This window comes from Biomphalaria glabrata, chromosome 12 (assembly GCF_947242115.1).
Source record: "Biomphalaria glabrata chromosome 12, xgBioGlab47.1, whole genome shotgun sequence".
NCBI classification, from domain to species: Eukaryota; Metazoa; Mollusca; class Gastropoda; family Planorbidae; genus Biomphalaria; species Biomphalaria glabrata.
The window spans coordinates 7,808,289-7,823,508 of record NC_074722.1 but is presented as its reverse complement, the minus strand read 5'-3'; the positions used below and the strand labels follow the sequence as shown (position 1 = coordinate 7,823,508).

Genomic DNA, 15,220 nt, shown 5'->3' with positions numbered 1-15,220 from the left:
TAGAAGAAATCACATTTTTAGGACATAGAGTTAAAAATAATACTATCAGTCCCATTGAAGATAATGTAAAGAAGATATTAGAAATAGAAATACCAACAACACAAAAACAGATTAAATCAATACTAGGGATGATAAACTATTATAGAAAATACATACCAAATTTAGCAGAGTTAGTTAATCCATTAAACCAGTTATTAAAGAAAGGACAGCCTAGAAAAGTGACTTGTAATAGAAAGTGTGTAGAAGCTATAGAGAAAGTTAAGCATATTTTTTCTACAAATTTAATATTGAGATTACCGGATGTTTCTAAAATATTCTATGTCACTACTGATGCTTCTGGTAGTGCTATAGGAGGTTGTTTGATGCAACAGTATGATAAATTACACCCAATAATTTATGTAAGTAGGAAATTATCTGATACTGAGAAGAGATACAGTGTCATAGAGAAGGAGGCTTTAGCTGTTGTTTGGGTTGTAACTAAGTTGGAAAGCTATTTACTGGGAAACAAATTCATATTGTTATCTGATCACAGGCCTCTTAAGTTTATGCAAGAAAAAAGTATTAAAAATGGTAGATTATACAGGTGGTTTCTAATTTTACAAGAATATAATTTTCAATTGGAGGCTATTAGGGGAGAAATTAATATTGTAGCTGACATGTTGTCAAGAGTTACAGTGAGATAAACTGTTGTAAATAATGATTATTCATTTTGATTTGTTTATGCATGTATATATATGTATATGTTCTAGTCAATGGGTATGAATAAGTTGTTTATATATGGACTATATATATTTTATTTCCTTTAAAGGAAGATAACTCAGTAAAATATAAATTGGGAATTTTATTAAATCAAGGGAGATAATTATAAAATTTCAATAATTGAAGTCAAAAGTGTAAATTAAAGTAAGTATGATCATCTACAGTCATTATTTTTTTATATAATCATTATCATCCATTAGTAAAAGGCTAGGTCAGTTTGGAAATGGTAAGTGGAGAGAAAATATACTTATTGGTACCCAACAAAAAAGTTAGGTAGAATAATTTGGAAAGTTGTTTTGACACAAATATTACATTTTGTCTGACAGGAGGGGTTTGGTGTGATATGAGACAACCATCAACGTACATATAGCCAATAACAGTATTTACTCTGAAAAACTCTGTTTTATGCCTATGGAGTCAGCAAAGGCATCTTCGTATGTGGACTATATACATGTGTATTTATTCTGAAAAACTCTGTTTTATGTCTGTGGAATCGACAAAGGCATCGTCGTATGGGGACTGTATACATGTCTTGATGGACTTAGTACTATTGGTTGGTGAAACTATTACACTGTACTATACTATTTTATCGTCAATGAGTGATGATTAGAACACCGCATACCAGATATTTTCTTACTAATAACTGTATTGTTTTCTTGGTGTCAACATTCAACTACAGTGTGAACTTTGTGACATAGGAACATGGACAATTTTACCAGGAACTGATGAAGATGGGAAACATGATGATGTCCATCAAGATCAAGATATATGTTTGTTTTGTCTTTCCCCAAAATTTTGGCCATATATATTGTACAGACATGACAGTAGGGATAGTGTTTTAGACTGAAAAAAAAAAATTGACAAAATTTTTTTTTGATAAAGGGGGGAGGAAATATGTAATGACACAAGATGCGTAGAAGTTGATGTGAATCGGGTTTTTCCTAAGTAATGTGACGAGTAAGAACAGAGTAGGTTGATGAACAAAAAGAATAACGGACAAGACGCCTAAGAGGACGACGCTAGGCTAGCGACGACAGAGGACTGTGCCCTTTTTATTGTTTATTAAATTGTTGAAGTTATCAGCCTGCGTTATTAAGTATATTCTTGATTCATTCTGTTGTTGTGTCATATGGACTCGCATGCACCAGTAACATATATATACTCATCAACAAAATAGACCATCAACATGGTAAACATACATTAGTTAAATTAGGCATAGGGCTGCTTGTCTATTTTCAGTCCCTACTTTGAGGTCAGCACTCAATGTGGGCACCAAATTGATGTAACAACTACACAGATTATTGAGAAAGACAACCTTACCGCTAAATTTATTAACAAGTATTTGAAGTCACATTCTAAGTGTCTCCTCTGGCAGGCAGACAGTAGATATTTGGATCAATACCGTGGATCCCATTTTGGAAGAGATGACGTCACAGCCGGACGTCCCAGTTATTGGCGCTCTGAAGCCTCAGCAAGAGAAGCAGTGGATGTATGAGTGTGACAAGTTGGAGGGCTTAAAGATCTTGACGTAAGTAGTGTAGTGGCAGTTTCTTAATACAAACCTACCCACAGGGGCGGCAATGAGTTCGTGTATTCTTACCCCATAATGTCAATTTGTTCTTCCTATTTTTTTAAATATATTTTCGGGGCAATTCTTTTGGTTTGGCTGCCTGATTGGCAATTTGCACAAAAACATTTAACCGACCCAGCCTTTAAATAATCAATGATCTGGTTTTATTATCACCTTCGCCTATCATTAAGTCTGTTAAGCCGGTGGGGCACCTTACACAATCTGTTGACCGTCTTTCTCCATTCGTCTTTTTCGTTTGCTTTCTTTTATGCTATCTTTCCATCGCTTACTCTATCTGCTCTTCTTCTTTTTTTTTCCTGGTAATGTTCCTTGAAGGAAGGTCTTTGCAAGCCTTGAGGACCTTGTAATATGGCTACAGATTTTTAGATTGCGTTTTTTTTTTACAATAGTTAGCATTCATAGTGGGGTCTGATTGCCTTACTAATTCTTCTGGTGAGGTCTTTGTATGTGATACCTAGATGTTACAGATGCTACAGAAAGGTTTTATTATACATCCTTTCTGACAGGTGGCGGGTCATATCTGAAATGTTAAAGATAGTATTAGCAGGCACTAAACGTAACCTGTTAAAAACTCTTGAAATTGATTCAGCTTGAAATTTTTTGACTGCTCAATGGGAAATAGTGGAAATTAGACACATTGACCATAAACTCCGGCTAACCAAGCATATGTATTGTAAAACTTTTTACCAGACAGACAGACAGACAGCTTTCTAATAAAAATAACAAAAACTATTATTTCTTTCTCTAGTATGCTCGAGAAATGGGTTTATTTATTTTTAAGTGAATTCAAACAGGAAATGTTATACACATTTGAAAGAGATGGTTACCATTGAGATGCCGGCTATGGATATCATTCGATCGATATACGCCATTGGGTGCATTATGTACATGAATGAAAGATATATGGTAGGTCAATTTTAACTGTGTTCACAGGGCCGGCCTTAGGCATAGGCAAACTAAGCAGCCAACTAGGGCCACCGATTGCTTCTTCATTTTGAAGAAACGTTATTTCTAAGCTGGTGATCATGAATCGTCCATGAAGCACATTAGTCCTATCGGCGCTGTGCGAATATAAGTTATTTATTGATTTAGATAAGGAGGCGCGGTGGCTGAGTGGTAAAGCGCTTGGCTTCCAAACCGGGGGTCTCGGGTTCGAATGCAGGTGAAGACTGGGATTTTTAATTTGGGTATCTTTGGGCGCCTTTACCTCTAATGGGTACCTGACATTAGTTGGGGAAAGTAAAGGCGGTTGGTCGTTGTGCACGCCACATTATACCCTCGTTAACCGTAGGCCACAGAAACAGACGATATTTACATCATCTGCCTTATAGACCACAAAGTCTGAAAGTGGAACTTTACTTTTTTTTTATCGATTTAGGTATAGACACAGGAAAGTTTTTAATTCATTGCTTATTTTTCGGTTTTAACTTTGTGTTTTTCTATTTCAATTGTGGCCACCGTATTCGCTTGGCATAGGGCCTCCACTTACCTATAGTCGGCCCTGGTTTTCTAACAATTACGGAATGTAATTGAATGTGTATTATTATGTATTTTGCCAATTTTGTCCTCGCTGGCATAGAGGAAAGCAGCTGGCAGCTGATGGTTTTTGAAAGGGACAGTTGGAGCGCTCTCACGTCATAAAAACCGCACGACACATATTGACGTCACGAAAACCGCACGACACATATTGACGTCACGAAAACCGCACGACACATATTGACGTCACGAAAACCGCATGACACATATTGACGTTACGAAATCCGCGCGACACATATTGACGTCACGAAAGCCGCACGACACATATTGACGTCACGAAATCCGCGCGACACATATTGACGTCACGAAAGCCGCACGACACATACATCTGCACCGTGACAAGTACTTTATAAATGTATTCAAAAATATGACAGGCTTGTAGTAAGTTGTAGCAGTGGCGTAGCTACCAATGTGTGGGTGGTGCGGGCCGCACAGGGCACCAAGTGGAGAGGGGCACCAAAATTCCCCCAGTGTGTATTCATTTCCTATTTCCCTGAACGTTTCAGTAAAAACGACTAATTGTATGGACACGAACAAACATAAACTAGTGTATTTTAAACATGAACTAACGATTTATAAACTAGTCATGTCGCTATTTTGTTTCATCTCCTTGACTATTTCTTCAATACGATGTAAGCTATAGAACAGTTTGAATCTAATTTACTACATTTATTTCCGACACACGGTACATGTTGTTACTACACTGATCGATGCTCTGTAATATAAAGAAGAAGAAGAAGATAGGCCAACCTTTTTTTACTTCATTGTTTAGTCCATTGGTTTAATCTAAATATTGAGTTTACAAATATATTACTTAACACTAGCTCTAGACCATTATCTTAGTTTATTCATTTCTTTATGATTCTTTATAGTTTAATTTTTGAAATAATTCTATTGTAATGTCAATTTTTTAAAATAAGCTAACCTTTGTTTTCTATGAGTTTTTTTTAACTAACTAGTTAATTGTAATACTGTAATGTAAACAAAATCATGAACAGTGCTCAAGACTGACTAGTCTGGCTGGCGCCTCAAAACCCTTTTAAGCTCAGACGGAGAAATCGGCATCTCTGGTTCTGACCAGTCTGTGTAGTCTATAAGGGCCCCTTTTGTAGCGCTCGTAGGCCGTAAGTACCGCCCTCTCCCTCCTTAAATGTAAAGGAGCCACGTTTGTTAAGATTTCATTATCTTCATTTAAATCCAAAGATGGATTCAATGAGTGGTGGAGGTTATCCCCGAAAATAGAAAAACATGAGACCAGCAGAGCTCACATTCAGTCATCGCTTGCTTGGACGGAACTTGAAGCTCGCCTGAGAGTAGGAAACAATATGAACAACAAGGCCCAAGATTTGATTATACAAGAGACGAAAACCTGGAGAGTTAGTAAATTTACTATCAAAGTACGATCCAATCTTGAGAGAGCATGTGCTTCAAACTAAGCTTTGTTCCAGACCGAATACATACATTTCTCCACAAATACAAAATGAATTTATTACAATATTGGGTGATCACACTAATAAAACAAATCATACAACAAGTAAAACAAGCCAAATATTTCTCTATTATTTTTGACAGTACACCTGACATCTCAAAGCTGGATCAAACTTCCCAAATTTTACGTACGTTGTCATGGATAATGAGGGAGTGCAGGTTCGTGAGTCTTTTATTGACTTCATCGACATAAAGGACAACCATGTTGCTGGAATCGCTGAGATGTTTCTAGAGAAACTGCGTTCGGATGGCTTAGACATAATGGACTGCAGGGGTCAAGGCTATGATAATGCTGCGGTCATGAAAGGTTAAAACTACGGTGTCCATAAACGTATTCTAGAAGTCACTATTCATTGCCTGCTCAAACTCTGGAGACATTAACTAGCAGAGATGAAAATTCATCGACTAGATCTGAAGCAGGTGGATTATTGGTTGCTGTTCAGTCTTTTAATTTTCTCACCTATCTTGGATTTTGGGCTCCTGTATTAACTGAAATTAATGATGCGCAAGTCTACCTTCAAAAACAAAGATTGTCTATTCGAGACTGCTCACTCAAACTAAAAACATTAGAGACATTTTTAAGTAGTAATCGAGAGGACATCGCTGAAGTCAGCATTACCTTTGCCGAAAGCGTGTGCTCAGATCTGAGAATCAGTACAGAACCCCAAAAACGTATTGGCCATAAGAAAAAGATGCCTGGTGAAAAATGACGACTCTGTACTTACACACAAAGAAGAGCTACGAAGGGAAATGTATTCTACCTTGGACAGGATTGTTCAAGAAATAATCACCCGATTCGAGCAACTTCATGATGTAGCAGATAGATATGAATTTTTGTCGCCTTCCCAGCTATTAAATCCTCAGGTCGAAATCAATCTCGATAGTACTCCTAGCGACATTGATAAAAACGAATTTCTGCTGGAGCGAAAGAGGCTTCAACGGTTTGTCACAGTTTCATCAGAAGCCTCCAAACTTCCAAAACAAAGACCTGTTGAGCTCTTGAATTTTATAAATAAATATCAGCTAGATGATTCAGTCCCGAATATCGTCATCATGATTGCATATTTTTGACTATTGCAGTAAGCGTCGCTACATGCGAAGTTTTTGCAAACTTAAACTGATCAAGAATTATTTGCGATCAACGATGACTCACTAATTTGGCCATTTTGTCCATTGAACAAGTGCTGGTGGAAAAAAATGGATTTCGATAAAATTATTGATACTTTTGCCAGCAAGAAAGCGCGTAAAATTCATTTGTAGTATGTTTATGTAAAAGTGATTTTTTTGAATTAACAATATTTGATTTATGAATACATATTAATTTGAACAGGTTTTGCATTGTTATTAATTAGTTAGTCTTTTTATTGTTTTTTTTTTGGAGGGGGGGCATCAAGATGAGGTACCGCACCAGGCATCATATACTCTAGCTACGCCACTGAGTTGTAGAGATCATTTCATCTCTGCCTGTGGTCCAGTCTAGGGCTTAGAACACTAACCAGCCTCCTCCAGCCATCTCCTTTCTGGGCGAGTCTCTGCAACTGTGCCCACGTCATGCCCATCTGCTCGGCATCTGCGTCCTAATCTCGGTGCCATGTAATCACGGACCTACCCTTCTTCCTATTTTTTTTTTTTTGCGGGTTCCAGGTATGGCGTGTGATCTGGAATGCAGGCTTTCGAATGGTGTGGTCTATTTATCGTCCCTGAGCGCTATCTCCTTCAACGGGATGCTGCTTTGTTCTTGGTCACAGTTTCTCAGTAGTAATCAGATTATTAACATTACTATGTGCAATTTGTACTAAAGCTTTCGAAAGTGGGAGGAAGCCTACGCAAAGATCTGCCCAGGGCCTTCACTCACTCGAATCCGGAGTTGGCCAGAAAAAAAAATGTGTTTATTTACTTTGATACTTTGTCATGTACATAGCTTGTGCATTTTATTTTTGACAGGAAGGCAAGAATCGCGCGCAGGAAGGCATCACGTGGTGCAACGAGAAGAACCTGAAAGCGCATCCAATCCACAAGAAGCTGCTGGCACTTAATAAATACTGCGAAAGGAAGATCTACAAGGAAGACAAGAGTCTCTTAGAGTCCCAGTCTATGGACAATATTCGCACAGAGATTCGACTGGATTCACGCAGCGGATTGAATCTGGCAATATGATAGATGTGTGGCAGTGCGGTGTTCCATAATATTCTGTAATGTGGCCCTCTGTGATGTGATGCTCTATAATGTGATGTTCTGTAAAGTATTGTTCTATATTGTGATGTTTTATAATGTGATGTTTTAAAATGTGATATTCTATAATGTGATGTTATATCATGGGATGTTCTATAAAGTTGTTTTAAGCTTACTTGTTTTTGTCCCAATACTTAATTCCTTCAAATGTTTTAAGTTTTAATTAATTACTCGTAATTGAAATTACCACGTCGTTACATTGTGATTATCCACTCAAGAGATGACAAACTATATGTGCACAAATACATCTTACTAATCTCCCTTTAGAGTTGGGTGCCTTAATAAAATAAAACACGAAGTTACGGACTTATGATAGACGCTGAACCTACGAACATGTGCAGAATCTCACACACTGGTACACAGAAATAGAATTCCTTCTGCCTGTAAGCCGTGTTCACGAGCTTTTAGCTCAGAGTGAAACAGCAGTCCCAACAAAAGTTATGCAAAATAAGAATTAGGCACAGTATATTTACAAAACACATTTAAAAAAAAGACAATTTCTGATTCAAGGAAATTCTATGAGCTTGGCTCGAAAAGACATTATTGAAAGTTTAATATCTAGTCATTAATTGTGTGAATGTGATTGATTGATAGAATAAAGAATGCATTCGATTGGTCAATAAATCTTGTGTAAGTGTTTATATTATTTAATAAAGTACTGGTTTATACAGAGGAAGCATAAAGCTACGTATCTTATAATTCTGACATTTTTGCACACTAATTGTGGATTAGTTTCAGTAGTTGTGTTAATCCAAAGATATTTGTACAGTCTATTGGACGTTGGGACATCAGACATGATCTGTCTGGCTCTCTGTCTTTTGCCAGGATTAGAGTCTCTTCCATTGACAGGTCCGTTTATTTATGTATAAAACAGAGACGTTTATGGTTAAGTATAAACTTTTGAACATAATCTCACCATTCTGGTCAGTGCTGCGGTCACCTGGCTCATTCAGTCACGGCAATGTTTGCGTAACAAGCTTGCTGCCCACTGGGGTACATGTTTTCCAGGTTATGGGCACGGGGGCTGGTTTCGGTCAGCATGTCAATGTAGCCCAAGTCGTTTGCTAGCTGCGACACCCTCATCCTGTCAGGCACCACGGATAGGGGGCCTGGCCCGTATCTTGTGCTCGAGAGTGATAAAGGCTCACGCTGAGGGTGGTGCTCGCCTTGTGGGTCGTTCTCCTCCGGCCGGCGTGGAATGATGTAAGCGTACCCGTCGCCGTCCACAAAGCAGACTTTGCCGTCTTCAGGGTGAAGGTCATGGTTGGCTGGACTCGCGCACAGGCTTAAAGGGTCACGTCTGGAAGACGAAGGTGAGTGTGAGTGGTCAGTTACGATGAACTCGGGAAGCTGATGCACATACACTGCTGGGTATCCACTTGTGGTCCATGCAGAGCTACGACAACGCGGGTAACTGCCTTCGGTCTCGGGTTCAGTTCCTTCTGTGAAGTATTCACCGGATGACGTGTGATTGGGAAGCATTTCATTATTAAGATAGCACTGGGCGTCCACAACGTTGCCATAGCAACCAATACTTATGTTAGTTTCAGACACGGCGCCCTCCAGGAGGGAATCATAGGAAGGAGGACAGATGTCGTCATCATAGTCCTCCAATTCCGTTTGTTCCGGGTGGAAACTTGCTTTTTTCGCTGTCTCCTCGTTTTCCCGCCTTTTCAGAGGAGAAACATACGTGTTTGCGTGCTTGCCTGATGCGTGTCCGGAAGATTCATCGCGCGCGGCTCTCGAGGCTTTCTTGTCAATATCACTGATGAACCGGAAAGAGTGGCTTGTGTCACGGCACTGACCCATGTGATCTAAAACGCATTCAAAAACCTGCTGCATCTCTTTGAAGTCTGCGTGTTTGCCTGATGCGTGTCCGGAAGATTCGTCGCACGCGGCTCTCGAGGCTTTCTTGTCAATATCACTGATGAACCGGAAAGAGTGGCTTGTGTCACGGCACTGACCCACGTGATCTAAAACGCATTCAAAAACCTGCTGCACCTCTTTGAAGTCTGCGCCCGGTGGGGAGCCGACGATCTCATTCGAGGCAGCCCCTTGAGCCATGGGTGTGTCAGGATCAGTGGCGCTGTTGTTGGAATACTGGTGACTATGCTGACCGGGCCCTGGTGATGCGTGCGCCGCATGACCCGAAGAGGCGGCGTTCCGATTTCTCCTCGAAGACTGGAAGAACAAATTAATCGATAAGTTACAATGGTGCATGCAAATGTACACTGTCAAATTGAAATGCTTATTTAAAAAGCTAGAAACAACTAATATCAATTTAAACAAATCATTTTCTACTTCATATTCAAACAAGTCAACCCGAGGCGTAGCATACGCCGCTACTTAGTGACGGGTGAACACTTCCTGAAAGACACAGTTGTCCAAATGGGGTGAGCTTGGGCAAACGACTGTATGAGCATGCCTGGAGAGCGAGGAAGGCGCGGGTGCGGGTGGGAGGGGATGGGTGGAGATTTAGAGAGTCGGCGTGCGTTGGAGAGTTGATGTCCCGCATGGTTGGGCGGAGCATAGAATTAGATAGATAGATAGATAGATAGATAGATAGATAGATAGATTTAGATTTAGATAAATGACATAAACATTCATATTTTATTTGTCATTTGAAAAATAAAAAAGGGGGGGGGGAGGGCCAGTATGTGAAGCAAACCCACGACAATCGCGTTACTAGTGCGAAGCTTTATCAACTTAGCGATGCAGCCACACTCCGGTGCGCGACATTTTAGCTTGAGATAATGGATTCAATGTTGGTACTTTTGACCAACTTCCAGCTTTTTAACATTTCAGACCTGAAGAAAAAAGTGTAAGGACAAGTAGGACTAGCAATAAACAACTAGTAGGACTAGCAATAAACAACTAGTAAGACTAGCAATAAACAACTAGTATGACTAGCAATAAACAACTACAAGTGCTAGCAATAAACAACTAGTAAGACTAGCAATAAACAACTACTAAGACTAGCAATAAACAACTAGCAAGACTAGCAATAAACAACTAGCTGGACTAGCAATAAACAACTAGTAAGACTAGCAATAAACAACTAGTAAGACTAGCAATAAACAACTAGTAGGACTAGCAATAAACAACTAGTAGGACTAGCAATAAACAACTAGTAGGACTAGCAATAAACAACTAGTAAGACTAGCAATAAACAGCTGGTAGGACTAGCAATAAACAACTGGTAGGACTAGCAATAAACAACTAGTAAGACTAGCAATAAACAACTAGTAAGACTAGCAATAAACAACTAGTAAGACTAGCAATAAACAACTAGTAAGACTAGCAATAAACAACTAAAGACTAGCAATAAACAACTAGTAGGACTAGCAATAAACAACTAGTAAGACTAGCAATAAACAACTACTAAGACTAGCAATTTAATAAACAACTACAAGTGCTAGCAATAAAGAACTGAAAAAGCACGTCTCTGTTCTAAGGGTGTCACTTGGGGCGGGGCTTTAATACGAGAAGACTTCTTCCAAGTTCCGGATGAAGTAAAAGAGGCTATTACGTAGGTGAAGAGGTGTGTAGACCCAGAACTGGGTTTCCTATATTCATCTACTGTTCTAGAGTAGACATTTGGGTTAAAAGCTCTGACGGGTGCGCAAACTTTGTTCATACACGTGCTACAAAGGCAATATAATGAGAGAGAGAGAGAGAGAGATTGACTAAGGGGAAAAACTTCACACGTTCAGCCATATATCTCAATACAGGAAGATGTATTTGTCTTTTTCGATATCGAGCTAAATTAACTAATTGTCACTATTGAACTAACTAGTTTGTTAATATTTTTTTTATTGATTCGTGCTTTGTTAGGAACAGTGAATAACTGTGCAAGGTTTTAACTTTATCCGAGAACTGGAAGTGGCAGAACTAAGGTGCTCAGAGGGAGTGAAATGATATAAGCTTTGTCAAAACACGAGTTTATAGAAACCAATCGTTATTTACTGAGGCTAGAAGTTTCGAGGGGTGTTTGGTGTCTGTGAAGTTTAGATAGTTCGTCTGTCTGAAGTATGTGTGTATATCTGTGGGAAGTACGTGTGTATATCTGTGAGAAATATGTGTGTATATCTGTGTGAAGTATATGTGTGTATATCTGTGTGAAATATGTGTGTATATCTGTGTGAAGTATGTGTGTATATCTGTGTGAAGTATGTGTGTATATCTGTGGGAAGTACGTGTGTATATCTGTGTGAAGTATGTGTGTATATCTGTGGGAAGTACGTGTGTATATCTGTGAGAAGTACGTGTGTATATCTGTGTGAAGTATGTGTGTATATCTGTGGGAAGTACGTGTGTATATCTGTGTGAAGTATGTGTGTATATCTGTGTGAAGTACGTGTGTATATCTGTGTGAAGTATGTGTGTATATCTGTGTGAAGTATATGTGTGAAGTATGTGTGTATATCTGTGTGAAGTATATGTGTGTATATATGTGTGAAGTATGTGTGTATATCTGTGTGAAGTATGTGTGTATATCTGTGTGAAATATGTGTGTATATCTGTGTGAAGTATATGTGTGTATATCTGTGTGAAGTATGTGTGTATATCTGTGTGAAGTATGTGTGTATATCTGTGTGAAGTATATGTGTGTATATATGTGTGAAGTATGTGTGTATATCTGTGTGAAGTATATGTGTGTATATATGTGTGAAGTATGTGTGTATATATGTGTGAAATATGTGTGTATATCTGTGAGAAATATGTGTGTATATCTGTGTGAAGTACGTGTGTATATCTGTGTGAAGTATATGTGTGTATATATGTGTGAAGTATGTGTGTATATCTGTGTGAAGTATATGTGTGTATATATGTGTGAAGTATGTGTGTATATCTGTGTGAAGTATGTGTGTATATCTGTGTGAAATATGTGTGTATATCTGTGTGAAGTATATGTTTGTATATCTGTGTGAAGTATGTGTGTATATCTGTGAGAAATATGTGTGTATATCTGTGTGAAGTACGTGTGTATATCTGTGTGAAGTATATGTGTGTATATATGTGTGAAGTATGTGTGTATATCTGTGTGAAGTATATGTGTGTAAATATGTGTGAAGTATGTGTGTATATCTGTGTGAAGTATGTGTGTATATCTGTGTGAAATATGTGTGTATATCTGTGTGAAGTATATGTGTGTATATCTGTGTGAAATATGTGTGTATATCTGTGTGAAGTATGTGTGTATATCTGTGTGAAGTATGTGTGTATATCTGTGAAGTATGTGTGTATATCTGTGTGAAATATGTGTGTATATCTGTGTGAAGTATATGTGTGTATATCTGTGTGAAATATGTGTGTATATCTGTGTAGATATGTGTGTATATCTGTGTAGATATGTGTTTATATCTGTGTGAAATATGTTTATGTGATTATGATTATCTGTCAAACTTTTGGCCAAGTCATGCCCTTTAATCTTTCAAGGATTCTACTTCACTACTCAGTAAATAAAAACGGGGCGGTACAAAATATATTTATGTAAATAGCGAAATTACTAAAATTACAACCGGCGTATTTATTATTCAAAGAGGCGCGGTGGCTGAGTGGTAAAGCGCTTGGCTTCTGAACCGGAAGGTCTCGGTTCGAAGTCGGTTGAAGACTGTGATTTTTTTATATTTCGTGATCTTTAGGGCGCATTTGAGTCTACCCGGGTCTAATGGGTACTTGACATTAGTTGGGGAAAAGTAAAGGCGGTTGGCCATTGTGCTGGCCACATGACACCCTGGTTAACCGTGAGGAATAGAAACAGATGACCTTTACATCATCTGCCCTATAGATCGCAAGGGGAGCATTTTTTATTTATAATTGAACTATTAAAATGCTAGAACTAATTACTAACAGACTACAAATTTAGTGTGACTATATGTATATGTATTGTATGTAACTATATATATATACTGACATTTAGGGAATTGCTTCTCTCAGCTCGTGCCATCCAGCCAAAGTGACCATTCTGTCCCTGCCTTCCCGTCAGTACTCGCGGCGCGTCTGTCTGATCCGGCGACTGCGGAGGGGACGTGCTTGAGCCGTGTCTTGAGTGCCGGACACCGGAACCTCGCCGGACGCCGAAGACATCTCTGTCATCGTCTGCCTTGACTTTCTTGGCGGACTTCAGCTTGACAGCACAGACGACAGCCGCACACAGAGCAGCCAAAGCGAGGAGGGTCAAGGTTACGATGAGAATGACGGGAAGGGAGTCGTTGCCTGTGTCGTCATTTTTGTTAGACTTTCTCTTAGCCGCTTCATGGAGTTTGAGTCGCACGTCACCTGTATTCATAGATATCAATCATTAAAGATGATCTGATCTGGTTCAAACACGGTTAAAATATCAGCAAAACCATTACAAGCATAATTTAAGTTATTAATTAGGCAGAAACGACACACAGAAAACGGGAAAAAAAACACACACACACACTTCAACGTATCTATGTTATCTATCAGTAACACTAAACTCGTGTGTACCTCAAGGAAAAGTCTTAGGTCCACTACTATTTTTAATTTACTAAAATGATTTACCAAATTGCATTAGTTCAGGAACAAAAGTCAAATTATTTGCAGACGATTGCATAATATATAGAACAATAAAAACAACACAAGATACAGACATTTTACAAAGAGAATTAGATGAATTACAGAAATGGGAATCAAATTGGAGCATGTCTTTCCACCCAGAAAAATGTCAGTTATAAAGAAAAACAAAAAAACTAAGACAAATTAAATGCACTTATCTTATTCATGGTAAACCAGTACCAGACTAAAAACGCAAAATACCTAGTGTAATGAAAAACTGTCATGGAATCCCCATATTGATGAAACTATCAAAAAATCAACCAAAGCATTAGGGTTTATTAAAAGAAATTTCTATAAATCAAATAAGAACATAAAACTAAAATGTTATTTAACCTTGGTTAGGCCAATAATAGAATATGCATTCTCTCTTTGGGACTCCTCAACTCAAGAAAGCATAAAGAAACAGGAACAGACACAAAATAGATCAGTGAGATTCATAACAAACAAATATTCACATTTGACTAGAGTAACACCTTTAGTAAAATCACTAAATTTAGAAAGCCTTCAGGACAGAAGACTCAAAAGTAAAGTAACAATTATACATAAAATACTGAACCATAATCTTCAAATACAAAAACACAACCTAATAAAATACTCAGAAACACATAGAGATAAAGGCACATTCCTCGTTCCATATGCTAGGACAAAATACTACAAATGCTCCTTCTTCCTTAGTGCTATTAGAGCATGGAATGCCTGAGCTAGCCAAGAAAACCAATGACTTGGCAGAATTTAGGTCATTGGTTAATATTCTTGACTGAGTGCATGACGCGTAGGACGTAATCATCTTCTTTTTTGAAGTAACGTCTGTATTATATAAGATAGGAAGATCTCGATTTGTGATCTTGTGAATAATAAAATAATATAATGGCAATGTCTTCGATTCCTAAGATTAAGTAGGGTGATTGCAGAGTTTCACGTGGCCACGTAAACCCAGTTGCGACCTGCATATTATTTCATATATGATGCAGACAAAGCCGTTGTCCGCAGTTAAGTTTAAGTCTTTTGCGCCTTTCTTCTATAAGGGCT

The 15,220-nt window shown here is 38.4% G+C and overlaps 2 protein-coding genes across 3 annotated transcripts in view; one reads left to right on the top strand and one right to left on the bottom strand.

Annotated features, from left to right (window-relative positions):
• Window positions 1-7,721, top strand: part of LOC106051619 (zinc finger MYND domain-containing protein 12-like) — a 24,006-nt gene extending 16,285 nt beyond the window's left edge. The window contains exons 7-9 of one of the 2 annotated variants that reach the window (XM_013206823.2): window positions 2,135-2,287; window positions 3,145-3,256; window positions 7,319-7,721. In XM_013206823.2, coding sequence (XP_013062277.2) covers window positions 2,135-2,287; window positions 3,145-3,256; window positions 7,319-7,531 — 478 coding nt within the window. In that variant the 3' untranslated portion in view covers window positions 7,532-7,721. The remainder of the gene's footprint in view (window positions 1-2,134; window positions 2,288-3,144; window positions 3,257-7,318) is intronic. The other variant, XM_056006915.1, reaches the window with a different exon arrangement.
• Window positions 3,083-15,220, bottom strand: part of LOC106079948 (uncharacterized) — a 19,753-nt gene continuing 7,615 nt past the window's right edge. The window contains exons 4-5 of the mRNA XM_056006914.1: window positions 13,524-13,888; window positions 3,083-9,787 (exon numbers count right to left, since the gene is read on the bottom strand). Of these exons, the coding sequence (XP_055862889.1) occupies window positions 8,552-9,787; window positions 13,524-13,888 (1,601 nt within the window). The 3' untranslated portion in view covers window positions 3,083-8,551. The remainder of the gene's footprint in view (window positions 9,788-13,523; window positions 13,889-15,220) is intronic.